The sequence below is a fragment of the Salvelinus namaycush genome, chromosome 5 (genome assembly GCF_016432855.1).
Source record: "Salvelinus namaycush isolate Seneca chromosome 5, SaNama_1.0, whole genome shotgun sequence".
NCBI lineage: Eukaryota > Metazoa > Chordata > Actinopteri > Salmoniformes > Salmonidae > Salvelinus > Salvelinus namaycush.
The window spans coordinates 24,113,873-24,134,750 of NC_052311.1; the positions used below are offsets into that span (position 1 = coordinate 24,113,873).

General features: G+C 47.7%; 1 protein-coding gene across 10 annotated transcripts in view; it reads right to left on the reverse strand.

Annotated features, from left to right (window-relative positions):
- The window catches only part of LOC120047437 (transcription factor COE3-like), a 106,261-nt gene that overhangs the window by 76,845 nt on the left and 8,538 nt on the right, over nucleotides 1-20,878 (reverse strand). For 9 of the 10 annotated variants that reach the window (XM_038992965.1, XM_038992959.1, XM_038992962.1 and 6 more), the window contains exons 2-6: nucleotides 17,824-17,980; nucleotides 15,298-15,361; nucleotides 14,211-14,266; nucleotides 9,298-9,371; nucleotides 604-672 (exon numbers count right to left, since the gene is read on the reverse strand). In XM_038992965.1, coding sequence (XP_038848893.1) covers nucleotides 604-672; nucleotides 9,298-9,371; nucleotides 14,211-14,266; nucleotides 15,298-15,361; nucleotides 17,824-17,980 — 420 coding nt within the window. The remainder of the gene's footprint in view (nucleotides 1-603; nucleotides 673-9,297; nucleotides 9,372-14,210; nucleotides 14,267-15,297; nucleotides 15,362-17,823; nucleotides 17,981-20,878) is intronic. The other variant, XM_038992960.1, reaches the window with a different exon arrangement.

The window sequence follows — 20,878 nt, forward strand, 5'->3', positions numbered from 1 at the left end:
TGTAGTCGTGCGTGTTAGTGTGTGTATGTTGAAAGTAGCGTCGTTGGGAAGATATATGCTAGAGATATGACTAGAGGAAATAATATGCGATCTGACCCTGATTCCTGAAAACACAGCGTGACACGATCTCTGTGGCTTTGGACTGCAACACCTATCAAAGGCACCCCATGGCAACAAGAGGTGAGAAGACGTGTGTGTGTGTGTGTGTGTGTGTGTGTGTGTGTGTGTGTGTGTGTGTGTGTGTGTGTGTGTGTGTGTGTGTGTGTGTGTGTGTGTGTGTGTGTGTGTGTGTGTGTGTGTGCGTGTGCGTGTGCGTCTGTTTTGACTGTATGTGTGGGTCACTGGTTTCCGGGCACCTAGCTCTCTTGTCCCTGGCCATTCTCCAAGCTCAGTCTAACGAGCCAACATGGATTTGGTAATGAGCTCTGTGCCCTCGGAGGCCAATACTGTCCTTTTGGAGGAGGTCACTATAACCCAGCCAGCCTGACAGGCCCAATGAAACAGACACAACCACGAAGACCTGGTCCTGCTTACCTGCTTGGGCCCACTGTCAAAGTTGTTCTACCGGTGAAAGACAGAAGGAGGGAAAAAAGGTGTCCTTACCTGTCAATGATGACCGGGTCAGAGGGCGTCTCATTGCGGTTTCCACAGCTCTTCTTGTCACAACAACGACTAGGAGAAAAAGAATGACACAAATGATTATCACACTCACGTTTACTAAAAACATTTACTGTCATTTGCTGCTATCATTTGTTGGACTGTCTCTGGTAACAGTGGGCATACCGCCAGCATGCTATGGAGTCAGGGAGGAACCATGTACAATCTGCTGAGTGTCAGGCACGTTGTCCTCCCCTTCTTCTCCTCCTCACCCCTCTGTCCCCCGAACCCCCGTCCCCCCACCTTGACCCACGATCCAGCTGGGCAGGGGTCCAGCCAAGGTCACTCTCATTGACTTGTTGACAGTTTGGACAGCGCCCAGTGATGGCCCAGACGGCCCGGTGCTGAGCCATCTCCCTCTCTCTCCATCCCCTCCGCTCCTCCATCCTGCCCCCCGTGCCATCACCATGGCCACCCTGGTCTTTCCCAGTTCTGTGCCACTGCCTCTCTGCCCCTACCCAACTGCTCATGTGGTGGCATGCCGTTTCAGAAGGGGGTCTGAATTCAGCCAAATGTGCTCTTCTGTGGTGGTTGGTCACCATGCAATAGTGGACAATGACGCCTCGTGACCACCAGATGCATCAAACTCTTTGCGTTCTGATGGAAGTCTTTCATTTTCAATGGAGCAGTCCGCAACGCTACGTTGGGGGTGCCACACTAGGCCGCGTGCTTCAATATTTTCAACTTGTGCATTGCTTTACCGTGCGATGACTAGCTAGCTAGCTTTTAGCTAGATGAAAAGTGAAGCACATGTGCGTAGCGTACGGAAAATGTGGGCCAGACATCCGGCCAAACAAAATGCATATGCATCTGGTGGATATTGGGTGTAGGGATTGTTTTCCCATTCATTCGGATTGAAGCTAGTGTAATTATATTGTGTGAACTGAAAGAGGGGCTTTCCGTTCACACAATGCTTTGTTGGTAGTGGTACTACTTTCTAGAAGTTTAGCAGTCCATTTAGTGATAATTACATTGGATTCAGTACATTTATTTCGATTGAATATATGCATTTTGTACATTTACGTTCAAAATCAGTTGTTTCATGTAGTGACTAAATTGAAATGGGAGTCCTGATTCTGTGGGGTTGTTACAATAACTTAGGTCCCATTTTAAATATAAATGTGTTATTCTAAAGGTAATTGAAACAAACCCTCTTATTCTTAAAAATGAATCATATTGCATGACCTGCCGAGGACCAATTATGCCCACACACTCACCCCATGCTGTAACGTCCTGACCAGAGTTATTATGTGTTTTGCTTGTTTAGTGTTGGTCAGGACGTGAGCTGGGTGGGAATTCTATGTTGTGTGTCTAGTTTGTCTGTTTCTATGTCCAGCCTAATATGGTTCTCAATCAGAGGCAGATGGTAATCGTTGTCCCTGATTGAGAATCATATATAAGAGGCTTGTTTTGTGTTGGGATTTTGTGGGTGTTTGTTTCCTGTCTCTGTGTTTGTGTTCTGCACCAGATAGGACTGTCTCGGCTTTCACGTTTGTTATTTTGTTATTTGTTAATGTTCATTGTTTATTGTGTAATTAAACATGTTGAACACTAACTGCGCTGCATTTTGGTCCTCTCCTTCATCCCAGGAAGAAAGCCGTTACAGAAACACCCACCAAACCCGGACCAAGCAGCGTGGCAACGGGCAGCAGCAACAGCAGCAGCGGTACCAGGAGGAATGGTCATGGGAGGAAATCATGAACGGAAAAGGACCCTGGGCAAAGGTTGGAGAGAATCGCCGCTCTCGGGAGGAGAAGGAGGCAGCCACAGCCCAGGAGCGGTGGATTGAGGAGGCAGCACGTAAGAGAGGCTGGAAGCCCGAGAGGCTCACCCAAAAATTTCTTGGGGGGGGGGGGGGCTAAAGGGGAGTGTGGCGAAGCCGGGTTGGATACCTGAGCCAACTCCCCGGGCTTACCGTGGAGTGAGAGGGCGTCGTACTGGTCAGACACCGTGTTATGCGGTAAAGCGCACGGTGTCCCCAGTACGCGTGCTTAGCCCAGTGCGGGCTATTCCACCTTGCCGCACTGGTAGGGCTAGGTTGGGCATCGAGCCGGGTGCCATGAAGCCGGCCCAACATATCTGGCCTCCAGTACGTCTCCTCGGGCCGGCGTACATGGCACCAGCCTTACAGGTGGTGTCCCCGGTTCGCCTGCATAGCCCAGTGCGGGCTATTCCACCTCGCCGCACTGGCAGGGCTACGGGGACCATTCAACCTGGTAAGGTTGGAGAGGCTCGGTGCTCAAGAGCGCGTGTCCTCCTTCACGGTCCGGTATATCCGGCGCCACCTTCCCGCCCCAGCCCAGTACCACCAGTGCCTACACCACGCACCAGGCTTCCAGTGCATCTCCAGAGCCCTGTTCCTCCTCCCCGCACTCGCCCTGAGGTGCGTGCCCTCAGCCCGGTACCTCCAGGTCCGGCACCACGCATCAGGCCTATAGTGCGTCTCAGCCGGCCAGAGTCTGCCGTCTGCCCAGCGGTGCCTGAACTGCCCGTCTGCCCAGCGGCGCCTGAACTGCCCGTCTGCCCAACGCCGTCTGAACTGTCCGTCTGCCAAGCGCCATCGGAGCCATCCGTCTGCCAAGCGCCATCGGAGCCATCCGTCTCCCCAGCGCCATCTGAGCCATCCGTCTCCCCAGCGCCATCTGAGCCATCCGTCTCCCCAGCGCCGTCTGAGCCATCCGTCTCCCCAGCGCCATCTGAGCCATCCGTCTCCCCAGCGCCGTCTGAGCCATCCGTCTGTCCCGAGCCGTTAGAGCCGCCCGTCTGTCCCGAGCCGTCAGAGCCGTTCGTCAGTCAGGAGCCGCTAGAGCCATTCGTCAGTCAGGATCTGCCAGGGCCGCCAACCAGACAGGATCTGCCAGAGCCGCCAACCAGACAGGATCTGCCAGAGCCGCCAACCAGACAGGATCTGCCAGAGCCGCCAACCAGACAGGATCTGCCGGAGCCGTCAGTCAGCCATGAGCGTCCAGAGCCGTCAGCCAGTCATGAGCTGCCCTACAGTCATGAGCTGCCCTACGGTCATGAGCTGCCCTACGGTCATGAGCTGCCCTACGGTCATGAGCTGCCCTACGGTCATGAGCTGCCCTACAGTCATGAGCTGTCCTACAGTCATGAGCTGTCCTACAGTCATGAGCTGCCCTACAGTCATGAGCTGCCTTACAGTCATGAGCTGCCCTACAGTCATGAGCTGCCCTACAGTCATGAGCTGCCCTACAGTCATGAGCTGCCCTACAGTCCGGAGCTGCCACTCAGTCCGGAGCTGCCACTCAGTCCGGAGCTGCCACTCAGTCCGGAGCTGCCACTAGTCCGGAGTTGCCCCTCTGTCCTGAGCTACCTCTCTGTCCTGAGCTACCTCTCTGTCCTGAGCTACCTCTCTGTCCTGAGCTACCTCCCTGTCCTGAGCTACCTCTCTGTCCTGAGCTACCTCTCTGTCCTGAGCTACCTCCAAAATCATGTGGGGGCCTTGGGGAGGATTCTTAGCCTAAGGTCGTGGGCGAGGGTCGCCACTCAAAGGACGCTAAGGAGGGGGACAAAGACAGTGGTGGAGTGGTGTCCTCGTCCACCGCCGGAGCCGCCACCGCAGACAGATGCCCACCCAGACCCTCCTCTTGAGTTGTAGGGGTGCGTTCGGAGTCCGCACCTCAGGAGGGGGGTACTGTAACGTCCTGACCAGAGTTATTATGTGTTTTGCTTGTTTAGTGTTGGTCAGGACGTGAGCTGGGTGGGAATTCTATGTTGTGTGTCTAGTTTGTCTGTTTCTATGTCCAGCCTAATATGGTTCTCAATCAGAGGCAGATGGTAATCGTTGTCCCTGATTGAGAATCATATATAGGAGGCTTGTTTTGTGTTGGGATTTTGTGGGTGTTTGTTTCCTGTCTCTGTGTTTGTGTTCTGCACCAGATAGGACTGTCTCAGCTTTCACGTTTGTTATTTTGTTATTTGTTAATGTTCATTGTTTATTGTGTAATTAAACATGTTGAACACTAACTGCGCTGCATTTTGGTCCTCTCCTTCATCCCAGGAAGAAAGCCGTTACACATGCTGTCATGAATCAAATTGCCATTTGACAAACAAGCTTCAAATCGAGCCACCGAATGCCAAATGAACCCAGTTTATAAATCATTTATCACATTGTTTGATCTGTAAGTAGAAGAAAAACAAACTGAGCACTGTTTTCTTGCCTGGTCTTTGTGTGTGTGACTGTTGCCATAGAGCGTGCCACAATAATTTATTCCCACAGCTACTTGGAACCATTAGCAAAGTTCCAGGAGACCAATTAGCATTGGAAACCCAATGGTGCTGCTGTGGTGACAACCTCCTCAAACTGAGAAAGAAGTGTTATAAACAAACTGGACCCCAGGAGCACTGCCGGGCCCCTCGGGGGACCTGGCGCCCTTCGCACACGAAAACAAACCTTGGCTGAGCGTCCACAATACCGCCTTAATGACGTTTCCCCTCGGGCCCGAGCAGGCTAACACCCCGGCTAGCTAATGACTGAGAACACAGGCCAGTGAGTCAGATGAGCCCCACAAGACAACAACACTGGATATCCAGTCAGTGTTACTATGGTTTCTTCAGCTACAGTCGAGATATAGTACAGGATAACCAGTCAACGTTACAATGGTTTCTTCAGCTACAGCCGAGATATAGTACAGGATATCCAGTCAACGTTACAATGGTTTCTTCAGCTACAGGATATCCAGTCAACGTTACAATGGTTTCTTCAGCTACAGTCGAGATATAGTACAGGATATCCAGTCAACGTTACTATGGTTTCTTCAGCTACAGCCGAGATATAGTACAGGATATCCAGTCAACGTTACAATGGTTTCTTCAGCTACAGCCGAGATATAGTACAGGATATCCAGTCAACGTTACTATGGTTTCTTCAGCTACAGTCGAGATATAGTACAGGATATCCAGTCATCGTTACAATGGTTTCTTCAGCTACAGTCGAGATATAGTACAGGATATCCAGTCAACGTTACAATGGTTTCTTCAGCTACAGTCGAGATATAGTACAGGATATCCAGTCAACGTTACAATGGTTTCTTCAGCTACAGTCGAGATATAGTACAGGATATCCAGTCAACGTTACAATGGTTTCTTCAGCTACAGTCGAGATATAGTACAGGATATCCAGTCAACGTTACCATGGTTTCTTCAGCTACAGTCGAGATATAGTACAGGATATCCAGTCAACGTTACAATGGTTTCTTCAGCTACAGCCGAGATATAGTACAGGATATCCAGTCAACGTTACAATGGTTTCTTCAGCTACAGTCGAGATATAGTACAGGATATCCAGTCAACGTTACAATGGTTTCTTCAGCTACAGTCGAGATATAGTACAGGATATCCAGTCAACGTTACTATGGTTTCTTCAGCTACAGTCGAGATATAGTACAGGATATCCAGTCAACGTTACAATGGTTTCTTCAGCTACAGTCGAGATATAGTACAGGATATCCAGTCAACGTTACAATGGTTTCTTCAGCTACAGTCGAGATATAGTACAGGATATCCAGTCAACGTTACTATGGTTTCTTCAGCTACAGTCAAGATATAGTACAGGATATCCAGTCAACGTTACAATGGTTTCTTCAGCTACAGTCGAGATATAGTACAGGATATCCAGTCAACGTTACTATGGTTTCTTCAGCTACAGCCGAGATATAGTACTCAAGACATGAGCCTGAGCATGAGCAGTGCTGGTCCAGTGAGTTCCACAGCACAGAACCAGAGGCCAAAATCACAGATACTGTAGCCTACTTGACGATTTATCGATATAGCAAAAAAAGGACCCACACCGAATCTACAATAAGAAGTGAGCCTGGCGTGCCAGTTTTAGCCCCAGATGGGCACCATGCCTTGGTCAATAGCATCATTACCATTGGCTCTCCAGCCAGCCAGGCACACTTCAAATTATCCCCACAAGTGGAATCTACTTAAGCACCTAACCAGGTTGTCTCAGCATTTTTCGAAGCTGAACTATCAGAGTTTAGCTTTAAAAAACAAGAGAAGCCTTCAAAGGCTCCCTGAGGAACCTGAAGACGGGCATCAGAGGGAGGGGGAACAGAGCCAGTCTGTTGGATCACAGGCCTGTGATAAGACGCGAACACAGTGAATGGCTGTCAATGGAAGGCTGGTTTTCAAAGGGCAAGTGCTGTAATTGCCCAGCCCAAACATGAGGGCCGTGGCCAGACCTAATGATATGCGGTAGCCAGGCAGGCAGGCAGCCGGCTTGGCTGGGAGAGGACGCCCGTGGCAAGCCTTACTCTCTCACACGGCGTGTCTTCTTCCAGCCTGGCACCGGGGCTGGTGCACAGAGCCCAGTCCATAGTACAGTCCTCCGATGACTGGCCCATGCCAACTGACTACCACACAGCCCCTTTTGGTGATTTTGGAAGAGCTGGTCTCAAATTAAAGAATGGGGAAAATGCTGTGTTGGTATCATGAGCCAATGCAAGTCACATTAAGTGGAATATAGTGACAATTAAATCCACTTACTAATCAACTACTGACATATTTAAAGGAAAGATTCACCTATTTTGAATGTCTCTGAGTGATGTTCTATCGATTCCCGGAGTCATTTCCTGTTTTCACATGTATCTGAGCTATTGCCGTAGATGCAAAACTCGTCATACCCACTGTATTTCTGCCTGCTTTACACAGGAAAACATGAAATGACGCAGGGAACCGATAGAACATCACTCAAAGATGCACAAAAACTATATAATGTTCCTTTAAGTTCATATTTTTGTGTATGTCAAGCAGTGATATTTTGATGCTTAAATAAAGGCATTTTAAAACACTGTAAATAAAGGGGCTACGCAAAGTTCAGTACAAGTTCTTCCATTTTGATCCTACAATCTATAACTTTGTCATGTCTATCTAATTAACAACTAACAAACTTGTTGAAAATCTTTTCAATTGTAAAACCTCTCAGGTGGTTCAGTGCTTTTAACTCTAAGATGAGAAAACTCCTCTGTCTTCAGAGAGTTCTAGAAAAAGGTACAAGCCTCCAAGCAGAACTAGCATGTGCCACCACCAGGGACCACATGGTCATGCCTGAGCAGGTCCCTACCAGCTGCTACAGTATACTTCCTCTGCAGGTTGAGTGTGTTACTTTATACAGCAGCGAGCCAGGTAGCAACACCAGGCGGGACTAGATAAAGACACCACAACCATCACGTCCCTGTCACCTGGGAGACAGAAGGGGAGATATAGATAGATGAAGAAAGAGAGCGTGTCTCTCATCCCCTTCTCATTAGCCAATGGGAAGACGCCATTCATCAGGGGAATGATGGTTAATAATCGCACTCAATCACTTAATGACCGACTCCGAGTGGAACCGTCATTATGAAAATGAAGCCTCGTATCCGAGGGGGGATCTCCAAGGAAGAGACAATGGGTCCGTCTCTCAAAGAATTCCCCGCATCTTCGATATCAACCGTTTTCAACGGAATTTAAAAAACAGTGAATGTCATTCCATGCCCTGTTTGAAATCAGCTTTGAAGCGCGAAACAAGATGCATGAGATAACCGTGAGATAGCCCTCAGATAAGACACAATATGGTTTCCCCAGCTAGGTCATAACATTAGTACGATAATGACTAAAAGCCTTCCTTATTAATTCAAAATAACAGACTGGGGGTTTCCATGGTGGGACAAATCAGCATTCTTCCAGCGCTGTGAGAACTTTAATAGAACTTTCCCAGCTGAATGTTTCTTTGTTTCTGGACCTGTAAATATTTGTTTATTGATCCAACCAATCAAAAAGTGGCTTCTCACAGTGTTAGGAGAATGCTCTTGCGTCTTACCCCAGAAACTTCCAGATTCAGGCTTTGCATGAATTGATCTTGTTTACATAGCAAAATAATACATAGGCAACTGGGTTCCAACAGTGATGACTGAGTCAGTGGAAAAGGCAAAAGGCAGAGTCGACCTCAACCGCCTCCTCCTCCCTCTTCTTTTTAGTATACCCAGCTGAGGCTTCTTGTGGGCCAAGGCGTGAAGCTCCTCAACCCCCCAGCGTCCAGGGCGGCACACACACACACACTTCCTGTATTGCATAATTAACACTCACTCCTACCAGGCTCCAACCAACCCCCCTACAGACCTGTTCCCAGCCAATCTCGATCAAACCACACACACACACACACACATAACCCCCCCCATTAACATGGGCCCCCATCCGGCAGACACACAGTGGGCAGATAAGTACTCAGCATGGTCTTCAATCCAAATATACTTATTTAATGAGGACAACCCTATAGGGCTGTATAGTGAGATGCATATAGCACGAAAAGGTATACCTGGAGCCCAAAAATATAGAGGAATTAGGAAGCTCCTTCATGTATGCAATTCACTGATTTTGACAAATAGGACTTTAGACATATGGGAGTCAGCTAGACTAGTGGGCTGAGGTAACCTTGAGCCCTGTGATGATCACTTAAAGTGAAAGTTCACCCCAACATAAATGTTTGCCAGGAAATGGCCTGGAGTCAATAATATGTGTACGTAGATTCTGCTATATGAACCAGAAGAATCTGTGGACCCTTGATTTTGGGGTGGCGTATCCCTTTAAAGGCTGTATTTTCCCTTATTGGTTAGCAGTGGGTTATAGAGTGGCACTCACCTGCACATGATCTCGTGGGTGAGAAGGACGCGGCACATCTCTGGGTTTTTGTCCTGGCCCTCGTAGAGGATCGCCTGAGGAGAAGAAGAGAGCAGCAGGTATTTATGTTTGTTAAGCCTTATGGGAATCGTACAAGTCTTCTTTGGGTCACTGTACTCAAACTTGTGCTTGCACTGTACAATTTCTGATCATAGCCCTGTAAAGGTTCTGACTACATATTATTGGAAAGGCTTTGTGCATATGTTCGTTATCAGTGCCTGCTAAATAACGACAATAGAAATGGATGACACTTTATTAGTGTAAGTCCCACTGTAACTACGAGGTAAATACCAGCTAAAACAGGACTGTAAAAAAAAAAGTGTTGCTCGACCCCGCCCTGTGCAACTGGGTCCTGGACTTTCTGACAGGCCGCCCCCAAGTGGTGAGGGTAGGAAACAACATCTCCACCCCGCTGATCCTCAACACTGGGGCCCCACAAGGGTGCGTTCTCAGCCCTCTCCTGTACTCCCTGTTCACCCATGACTGCGTGGCCATGCACACCTCCAACTCAATCATCAAGTTTGCAAACGACACTACAGTGGTAGGCTTGATTACCAACAACGACGAGACGGCCTACAGGGAGGAGGTAAGGGCCCTCGGTGTGTGGTGTCAGGAAAATAACCTCTCACTCAACGTCAACAAAACAAAGGAGATGATCGTGGACTTCAGGAAACAGCAGAGGGAGCACCCCTATCGACATCGACGGGACAGTAGTGGAGAAGGTGGAAATTTTAAGTTCCTCTGCATACACATCACGGACAAACTGAAATGGTCCACCCACACAGACAGCGTGGTGAAGAAGGCGCAACAGCGCCTCTTCAACCTCAGGAGGCTGAAGAAATTTGGCTTGTCACCAAAAACACTCACAAACTTTTACTGCTGCACATCGAGAGCATCCTGTCGGGCTGTATCACCGCCTGGTACAGCAACTGCTCCGCCCACAACCGTAAGGCTCTTCAGAGGGTAGTGAGGTCTGCACAACATATCACCGGGGGCAAACTACCTGCCCTCCAGGACACCTACACCACTCGATGTCACAGGAAGGCCAAAAAGATCATCAAGGACAACAACCACCCGAGCCACTGCCTATTCACCCAGCTATCTTCGAGAAGGCGAGGTCAGTACAGGTACATCAAAGCTGGGACCAAGAGACTGAAAAACAGCTTCTATCTCAAGGCCATCAGACTGTTAAACAGCCATCACTAACATTGACTGCCTGCTGCCAACATACTGACCCAAATCTGTAGCCACTTTAATAATAAAAAATTGGATGTAATAAATGTATCACTAGCCACGTTAAACAATGCCACTTTATATCATGTTTACATACCCTACATTACTCATCTCATATGTACAGTATATACTGTACTCTATACATCTACTGCATCTTGCCTATGCCGTTCGGCCATCGCTCATCCATATAATTGTTTGTACATATTCTTATTAATTCCTTTACACTTGTGTGTATAAGGTAGTTGTTGTGAAATTGTTAGATTACTTGTTAGATATTACTGCATGGTTGGAACTAGAAGCACAAGCATTTCGCTACACTCGCATTAACATCTGCTAACCATGTGTATGTGACAGATCAAATTTGATTTGATTTGATTATTAATAGGAGGCTAGACTGGAGAGATGGAGGGGGCTGTTGACAGGGCAGCCCTCCTTTAGTGGAAGGCCACGTGCTGTAGAACGGCCCGGCCGGTCCTCCACCCGTCCACTCCTGCACCCCTCCCAGACAGATGGTCGTGCTAGGCCCCGTAAGAGACATGCCACCCCCTGGGCATCCTTCACTGGAGCTGTCATGTCGGCCCTGGATGACGAATGACCACTGAGAGGAGCTGCTCCCTCTTTCATTCTCTCTATACCTCTGCTGCCGGAGGGATGGAGGGATGGAGGGAGTGCTTTATCCCACTCTTTTCACTCACCCAATGACCTAACCCTACCTCGTCCACCTAGGTGGTCGGTTGCCCCCGACAAGCACGGACGCACGCACGCACACACACACACACAAACACACACACACACACACACACACACACACACACACACACACACACACACACACACACACACACACACACACACACACACACACACACACACACATACACACACACAAACACACACATACACCCCAAGGGGACAATACTTTTAGGATAACGACCACTTCTGCATTATTGATTCCTCCCAGCCTCCCTTCCTCTATATTAAAATCGTCCAATTTCGCCAGAAGGGGTGGGGATTGCGATGGGGACGAGAGAATGGGAGTGGGAATGTGTGTGAGGAGGAGGGAGGAGAGAAGATGTGGGGGGTATCGGGTCGATATTTATACATCATAATTTCTGATTCAAGTAGCCGCTCCACCCCCTGGAGCTAGTCTAAGAGTTTTCATGGAGGTGTGTGAGTAATACCACCATGTCAAAAAAGGTCAAGACTCAAGATTCAGCTTTTTGGAGGATGACAGAGCAGATTGAGGGGGATATCAAACAGATATATTTGCCCAAACATTCACCATAAAAGTGAGATTATTTGTATTCCTATTGTGTGCCACATACTGCCTTCCAGGTAAATGCATTACATAAAGTATTACAGCTGAATTTGCCAATAGGAGTGTCTGAGAAGAGGCTTCTAACACACAACAGCCAATCAATAGACCCGGGCCCCCCACTGGCAGCTACAGGGCTGCCTGTCTGCAGGAGGACACACTACAGTATGCAAAGTCTGCATGTCTGTCTGTCCAAGTCTAGGCAGGAGGGAGCGATTTGAGTGGCGCACCCGTGTTAGAAATCTGCTCGTGTTGTTGTCAGGATTATTGTCTCCAGCGCGCCGTCGCTGTAGCACATCAAGGGCTATTGATTGGTTTCCGTGGCTGACGCTTTGTCGAGGACCTGGTTGCCGCATCGATCTGTGACAGCCTGACATGGCGACACAGGGAGGGCCTGGTGGGCTGGGGATAAGGAGGGCCTGGTGGGCTGGGGATAGGGAGGGCCTGGTGGGCTGGGGATAGGGAGGGCCTGGTGGGCTGGGGATAAGGAGGGCCTGGTGGGCTGGGGATAGAGAGGGCCTGGTGGGCTGGGGATAGGGAGGGCCTGGTGGGCTGGGGATAAGGAGGGCCTGGTGGGCTGGGGATAGGGAGGGCCTGGTGGGCTGGGGATAGGGAGGGCCTGGTGGGCTGGGGATAGGGAAGGCCTAGTGGGCTGGGGATAGGGAGGGCCTGGTGGGCTGGGGATAGGGAGGGCCTAGTGGGCTGGGGATAAGGAGGGCCTGGTGGGCTGGGGATAGGGAGGGCCTGGTGGGCTGGGGATAGGGAGGGCCTGGTGGGCTGGGGATAGGGAGGGCCTAGTGGGCTGGGGATAGGGAGGGCCTAGTGGGCTGGGGATAGGGAAGGCCTAGTGGGCTGGGGATAGGGAAGGCCTAGTGGGCTGGGGATAATGAGGGCCTGGTGGGCTGGGGATAGGGAGGGCCTGGTGGGCTGGGGATAGGGAGGGCCTAGTGGGCTGGGGATAGGGAGGGCCTAGTGGGCTGGGGATAGGGAAGGCCTAGTGGGCTGGGGATAGGGAAGGCCTAGTGGGCTGGGGATAGGGAGGGCCTAGTGGGCTGGGGATAGGGAGGGCCTAGTGGGCTGGGGATAGGGAAGGCCTAGTGGGCTGGGGATAGGGAGGGCCTAGTGGGCTGGGGATAGGGAAGGCCTAGTGGGCTGGGGATAGGGAAGGCCTAGTGGGCTGGGGATAGGGAGGGCCTAGTGGGCTGGGGATAGGGAAGGCCTAGTGGGCTGGGGATAGGGAGGGCCTAGTGGGCTGGGGATAGGGAAGGCCTAGTGGGCTGGGGATAAGGAGGGCCTGGTGGGCTGGGGATAGGGAAGGCCTAGTGGGCTGGGGATAGGGAAGGCCTAGTGGGCTGGGGATAGGGAGGGCCTAGTGGGCTGGGGATAGGGAAGGCCTAGTGGGCTGGGGATAGGGAGGGCCTAGTGGGCTGGGGATAGGGAAGGCCTAGTGGGCTGGGGATAGGGAGGGCCTAGTGGGCTGGGGATAGGGAGGGCCTAGTGGGCTGGGGATAGGGAAGGCCTAGTGGGCTGGGGATAGGGAGGGCCTAGTGGGCTGGGGATAGGGAAGGCCTAGTGGGCTGGGGATAGGGAAGGCCTAGTGGGCTGGGGATAGGGAGGGCCTAGTGGGCTGGGGATAGGGAAGGCCTAGTGGGCTGGGGATAGGGAAGGCCTAGTGGGCTGGGGATAAGGAGGGCCTGGTGGGCTGGGGATAGGGAAGGCCTAGTGGGCTGGGGATAGGGAAGGCCTAGTGGGCTGGGGATAGGGAGGGCCTAGTGGGCTGCGGATAGGGAAGGCCTAGTGGGCTGGGATAGGGAGGGCCTAGTGGGCTGGGGATAGGGAGGGTGGGTGGGATGGGGATAGGGAAGATCTGGTGGGTTGGGAATAGGGAGGGTGGGTGGGCTGGGGATAGGGAGGGCCTTGTGGGCTGGGGATAGGGAGGGTGGGTGGGTGGGTTGGCTGGGGATAGGGAGGGCCTAGTGGGCTGGGGATAGGGAGGGTGGGTGGGCTGGGGATAGGGAGGGTGGGTGGGCTGGGGATAGGGAGGGTGGGTGGGCTGGGGAGGAGTATACAGTACAGTGTGTGGTGGAGCCAGGTTGCTACATTGGTGTCAGCTGCCCCTATGTCTTCTAGTCTGACTGGTCAAGACTAGTTCTTTGCCACTGAGGTACAGTAAATTGATAGTACTTTAGCTTAGCAGGTAAAATGACTGAAGGTTGTCTGTGTTCATGGGTTCAAATCCCAGGATGGATAGGTTGACTCATGTTACATTATGTACAAAATAGGTGGTCGGTTGCAGTATGATTTGCAGTGTAAGGAGAATGCTCACCACTTTGGTCATGGAGTCTATCAACCGTACAAACAGATCTTGTTCTGTCCTGATGCCTGCAAAACACAACACAAACATGTATTAGATGTCCTGCAATTACAATGTAATAATACATGACACCAATATGGTATATTGAAATGTTAAGATCCATTGACAGAATAACCATTTTAACGTCATCTTACTCTGTAAATCATTTGCATAGAAGTAGGCGTGTGGTTTAGCCAAATGAAATGTCTTGAGCAACAACAATATAAACATCAGCCTAAAATACTAATTCACTTCTTGCACAGAAAGAATAACATAAAATACTGATTTCGAATAATGTCTTCTAAATGAATTCTGTTATTATTTGTGTCCCCATAGTGTATTTTATGTTTTCTGTCGGGCTTGTCATGTAGACCAAGATTTTCTAACCCCCCTCAGCAAAAGTCTGTGCTCCTGAGTTTTTTATTATTTATTGCGTTCCCGGTTGCAACTGCCGAGCTCTTCTCGCTCCCGCTGCCTTTTTCCTCTAGGACAACAAGGAATTCTCATTCACAAACAAATTAAATATCAGCCATGATTGCTTGTCTTTTATTAGCTATGCAACAGAGTGTAAATATGACATAAACATGACAGGGGTATTCAAAAAGGATCATGGAAAATGGCTAGTTGCTTTGCTCTTTCTTGCCTGTAATTGTGTCAGGCTTCGGTGTTTTCTCACCGTTTCTGTGTGCTTTAAAAATATATACTACATATTTAGGTTACTGTTGAATTGTACTGAACACCAACTAGTTGAGTCTTCTGTCTCCTCTCACGATGTGGTCTCAAAACAAAATCCATGCCAACCGGTCTAAACAGTGCGCTTTCAATGAGCACAGATCAGTGTTAAAATTTCAAGTCTTTCCCCCGATGACCAAAACAGACTTTAGGATTTGGTGGTCGTCAAATACTATTCCAGATGTGATAAGGATTATCACTTATGATAGTGTTGTCTTTTTTATTTAATGTTGTTTTTCCTGGAAGTGATAAAACTAATCTGTCCACAGAGAGTAGTGAGAAGAGAGAGAACTCTGCAATATGTTTGGAGGGATTATCAGGGTTTTACCGTTACTGTAAAGAAGCTGTAGTCTGTAATGGATGCCGTTGTTGGTCTTCTCTCCATTGTACTCCTGAAAGAGTCAAAGACAAGCACAGAAAATTATCAAAATGTCTCTCAGCTTTTGAGGTGACACCCCGAACCAAAGGCAACTCACTGCAACCCACTGCTGTTTTGTACGTAATCCAATATCTCAAAACAAAATTAACAAACTGGAAAAAAGGAACTATGCCTTCCTAATCTACGCTCATCTGCCTCAATCTACTCTATCACTGAAAATGTCCAACGAGACCAACATCCCAGTCCTAATCCAAGCAGATGTTGAGCCACAAGTCCTAATCTTGATCCCAACTTCTATGTCACGGGGACTTGCTAGACTAAAACTGCATCCACAAGTAGAGATCATCTGAAGAGGAAACTTAAATCCCATAAGAGGCCAATGAACCAACCAGCATTGTTATTTGCTGTTATAACACTGTTATTACCTTGAGGTTTCATTTTAGGTCGAATGAATTTGCAATTAGAAGGTTGTTAGTTAAGGTAAATCACAGTGCCCGTGTGTCCACAATAATATGTCACTCTAATAACAGTATGCTACTGAAAACATATTAATTAATGTGAACCTTTGTGATATCTACTAGATTTTTATAATCAGGAAGACAATTCTGGGGATTAATGTCTTTAAAAACACAATATTATTCCCATGAACCCTGAGGATAATCCACACCATTCTCTGATTGAGTTATACTTCTGAAGTTGCTAAGCCCTTGCTATTTTAGAGTACTTGGCTAGGCCCAAATTCCCACCGCAGGGCCATAGTGAGATACAACATGGAATCTTAATCTTTCCTCCAACTCCCCTTGCTGACACGCACACAACAAACCAGCTGCCTAACTGTTGTATCGTCCAGCCAGGAATAAATCAAACAGCAACGACAAAAGGGCAAACTTACGTAGGAACTAAAACAACACTGTGGCTGAGGGAAAAACAACACTGTTACCACAACGATACAGAGAGATGCCGTAAGAGAGAGGGGACATTGCCTAGGTGACAGTGGCCTGTTAGCTTTGGTCGCCACGGTCACCGATGACCTCTGCTTCCAGGTGGGCCAAGTCACTCTCACTGATCTTGTGTCACCTCTTCAACAGGCAGGCACCAGGAGAGAGGCCACATCCGCTCCCCTCTGTCTCTCTCTCCCACTCTCTCTTCCTCTCTGTATCCCTCTCTCCCTCTCTCTTTCTCTCTGTATTTCTCTCCTTCCCCTTCGCTGAGCGGTGCCAAATGTGCCGTGGAGTCTTGGCTGGGGCCCAGGGGCGGGCTGGAGGTCAAGGCAGAGGTGAATGGGCAGGGAGGACGGGAGGAGCGACCATGCCAGCTGGCCGCCGTCCCTCCTGACCGTGGGCGGAGCTGTTCTCTGTAACCTTTTACTGAGAACAACCCCCCGGCAGCACGACAGAACAGCCCAGGCGGCAGGTAGAGAAGTGGGTTACCATTACCACTGAGAGCACAGGTACAGCTGAACAATACAATAGAACACAGACAGATAGGTAGCCATACACTCATAGAAAAGAGGCTGTAGACAACAAAGGAATGTACAAGAAATGACATTTCAAATGACTGCTTAAAATGAATACAAAGGGTTTTCAAATAATAAGAGGATCATCATATTTTCTCTTTATCTTGTATTGCTTAAATAAAATTAGATTAAAAAAAATAGATGTAACCTCATCATCAAAATTCCTTAAATAAAAATAGTACCTCTAATGTCTGATTTAAAACTGAATCAAAACTGCTTTCATTCAAGCTTTTCTGCCTTCTGCTCATCACTGCCCCCCAACAGGTTCTTTGGAAACTGCAAGTGCTTCTATATCTGAATGATTTCTATGCACAACCAGCTCTCTGGATGTCTAGATTACAATCTTTCCATGTTTCAGTTATTTCCAAGTTGTAGTTTTTGTAAGAAATCTCAAAAGCTTTTCTCATGAATGTACTTTCTCAAAATAGTTTGAATTAGTATTGAATGACTTACAAAAAATACTTACAATATGGAACTCAGTTAAATAAAAACATACAATATCTTTATTTATGAGGTGGACATAATCAATATATGTTGTACATAAAGTATATTATCTTACATTTGTTTTGTAAAATTAAGTTGATGAAATGCTAATAAATTGAAATCAATATAATCAAATGAGTGTATATATAATATAATATAATATAATTCTGTTCAATAATATCATAATGCAAAGATATAGAATTCATACAAATTTAATTCACTAAAGAAATGCATTACATTACATTGCAGCGTATATAATAAATCAATTAACAATATAAGGAAAGAATATTGATCTTGACTTGACATGAAGAAAAATGAATGTGTCCACAGTTTGTGTGCTACACGTTCCATGTTTCAAAGCATCACTGTGCTATAGCGCTGATCCCAGCGCCAGTGCCACCCTTTTATCCCCAATGCCAGCTATACCTGGCACACACGCCCTCCTCCCCATTCCCCTTTGTGTGTGTTGGTCTTACTTTGTCTTTCTCCACAAAGTCTATGTAGGAGGTCCTCTCGATCTCCACGGGCTGGCCCTGTCGGTCGTACAGCGCCAACACAAAGTGGAAGAAGTTGGATTTGCGCAGGTTCGAGGGGGGCTGTTTTTCATAGTGAGCCCGGGCCAGACCTACACCGCTATAGATAGTAGAACGACAGAGAGGGGGATAGGGGGAGAGAAAATGGGAGCGAGAGGAGGGTGACATTTGGTTAGTACTGTGGAGACGAGGGCCACCATAGCAATTCTAAACACAGCAGGCCCTATTCAATCACAAGCTGTTTCTGTGGGTAAAACAAATCCTGTTTACTGTGTGAAACAAAAAGAAAATTGCACGTGTAGTATTCCAATAATTCAAATATGCTGCCTTGCGAAGAAGAAACCCTGGAGTAGTTGTGATTGAATAGGGCCCAGAGTCCTGATAATTATTACTATACAGTCATCGCTTTCATTTAAAGAAACCTACACTTTGAGGTGCTTCAAAACATTTGAATTGTTCTGACAAGAATCAATCTTCATCAGGTCAACACCTACTACATCAATACCAACTACCCCCAAAAAACCAACATCTCTCAAAACAAAATTCATTATACTACAACACAAATGAGGAAATGAAGGAGAGAGCAGTGGAGTCATGAGAGAGAGAGCGTGATAAATGAAAGGCACTTGGCCCTATGTTCACGTTCCCTGTGTGTGCCACGCGTTCCTTTGTGTTATTTGTCTCCTCGACCACCTCAACAATGTGATTTTTGGCTGGGTAGCGGGGACCCCAGAAGGCAGCGTCTGCCTCTGTTCGTGCCAAGCGCTGTGGGGCACCATCCGACTTGGCAAACGCGCCACTCCAGTTTTCCCTGACCTGTCAGTCAAACTCACTCCACTTTGCCCTGCATCCCCTGGGCCTGAAAAGTAAAAGACCTCCACACACTAGGCGTACGCAGACACACACACACTCAACCCTTTCCACGATTGTTTTAGAGAGGGAGGATGTCTGCTAACATGTAACCCATACACTGCTAACCAGGGTTGGAGTTCATTTAGATTAAAAGTGAAATGTTGAAGTTAATGCCAATTCAAAGGTGACATGGTGTCGAACAGATGATGAATTAGAATTGAAAAGGTTTCACAGCTTTGGATAGGAATTTAAATTGAAGGTTTATGACAATCTGAATTTAATTCCATTGGTTTTGGAGAGAGAGGGAAATGATATCTAGAAGAAGCTGAAATGGTGATGTTGCCACACACAATGCTTCTTGACCTGTCACTAATAATGGCAGATTGTAGTGACAGAATAGAGCCATTTGAGATGCCCAAAGACACAAACATTGATATCCACTCACAACAACAAAAATGTGTTGACACTACACAGACAGAAACATACAAAATAAACCAAAACCGGAAACGAGCATTAACATATGTACCAAAAAAATGGTGCTGAATCATGTCTTTATGTGAAGAAAATAAATGACAGGAAAGATTGCAGTGTGTCAACCCAGTGAAATGGACTGATTTACTTTACAGGTACCTTGTGCATTTCCACATGTGCTCTAAAAGACTGTGCATAGATGCTCTACGCCATGGAGGGAAAGCTACTCTTTGAGTAAGATACCTCATGCATCTCTGCGCATCTCATAGCTTCAAAATAAACCCATTTTTTGATCATAAAATCGATTCCTCATTCAGGAAAATGTTCAAGGATACATGAGCGTAATTGCTTTTTAAACGCAAGGACAGATCCAAACATATAAACAAACGCTTGCAGGCGGCTATAGGAGCTCTATTGTTAAATCAATGAAACATTGAAATATTATAATGCTTTGGTACCAATCTCTGTTCACCTCGGTGGCTGATATCTCATTTATCTACACTAACTCAACAAATAACCATGCTCAATAAGAGATTCCAAACACAAAGCAGTTATGTAAAAATATTTATTCATGTGCTGCATTTGTCTTGGGGGGCGGAGAGATTGTTTTTGGAAAGTTGCCTGGTTGCTTTCTCTCTGCGCTCATGGATATATTCCCCAGATGCTAGATTAATACAGGCGTGACCTTTCTGCACCCCTATTACCAATGCTTAATGCCTCATTTGTAACCCAGTTTGTTGAAAGCTAATTCCTGGACTCTGAGTTCTGAAAACGCAAAGACAGAAGGGTGCACAAGGGAGGATGGAGTTTTACATTGGGGGGGGGGGTGTGAGATAAAGAGAGAGAGAGAAAGCAAGAGAGAGAGAGAGCGAGAGAGCGAGGCTAGCTAGGGCCAATCAGAAATCATGGTTTCTGTGCTACTAAATATTAACTGTGTGACCGATGGGCCCCTTTTCCTCTCTAGCATACCCTCCTTACAAAACCTAAAAAAAGTATATTTTTTGTGTTTCCCAAGCCTAAAAATTTAACAAAAAAGGGAGAAATCCCATGATTTTTTTTACTGAATTATCTGACACAAACATTTGGTGACCGTACTACTGACTGTACTACTGCCATGGCCTACATAGTAATCTTAATATAAACAACCACAACAGTATACTTACCTACCTATAACAATGAAAACAAGACTTGAGCCATATCACTTCCCACAATATCAGTTCCCACCTCCAACTACATGTATAAACCCCCCTTCGACACCATTACCCCAGTTCCGAAGCTACGCCAGAACATTGGGGATACGTTGAGAACTCCAGCCACAGCGGTTGTGCCAGAGCCAGTCTCAGCACATTCAGATCTCTCCGCACTCCATCGACACAGAAAGCTTGTTAGCGTTATTATTTCAATTATGCTAATTACAGCCGCATCCATTTATGCTTGGCCGCGGCGGCCTGTAGTGCACGGCAGTGGCACTCAATATAATAAAAAGAGTATTGATGGCACACAGGTTTCTACTACGGAGGCTGGGTTTAAATCAGAGGCCAACAGACAGACCGACAACAAATACAGCTAACAGCTCTTCTGACGGAGCTCCACTCTACATGTGCTTTGACACTTTCCCACTGTAAACGCTGAAGGGGAAGATCACGCGTGATGCCATAACTGTCAGGTTGTCCAC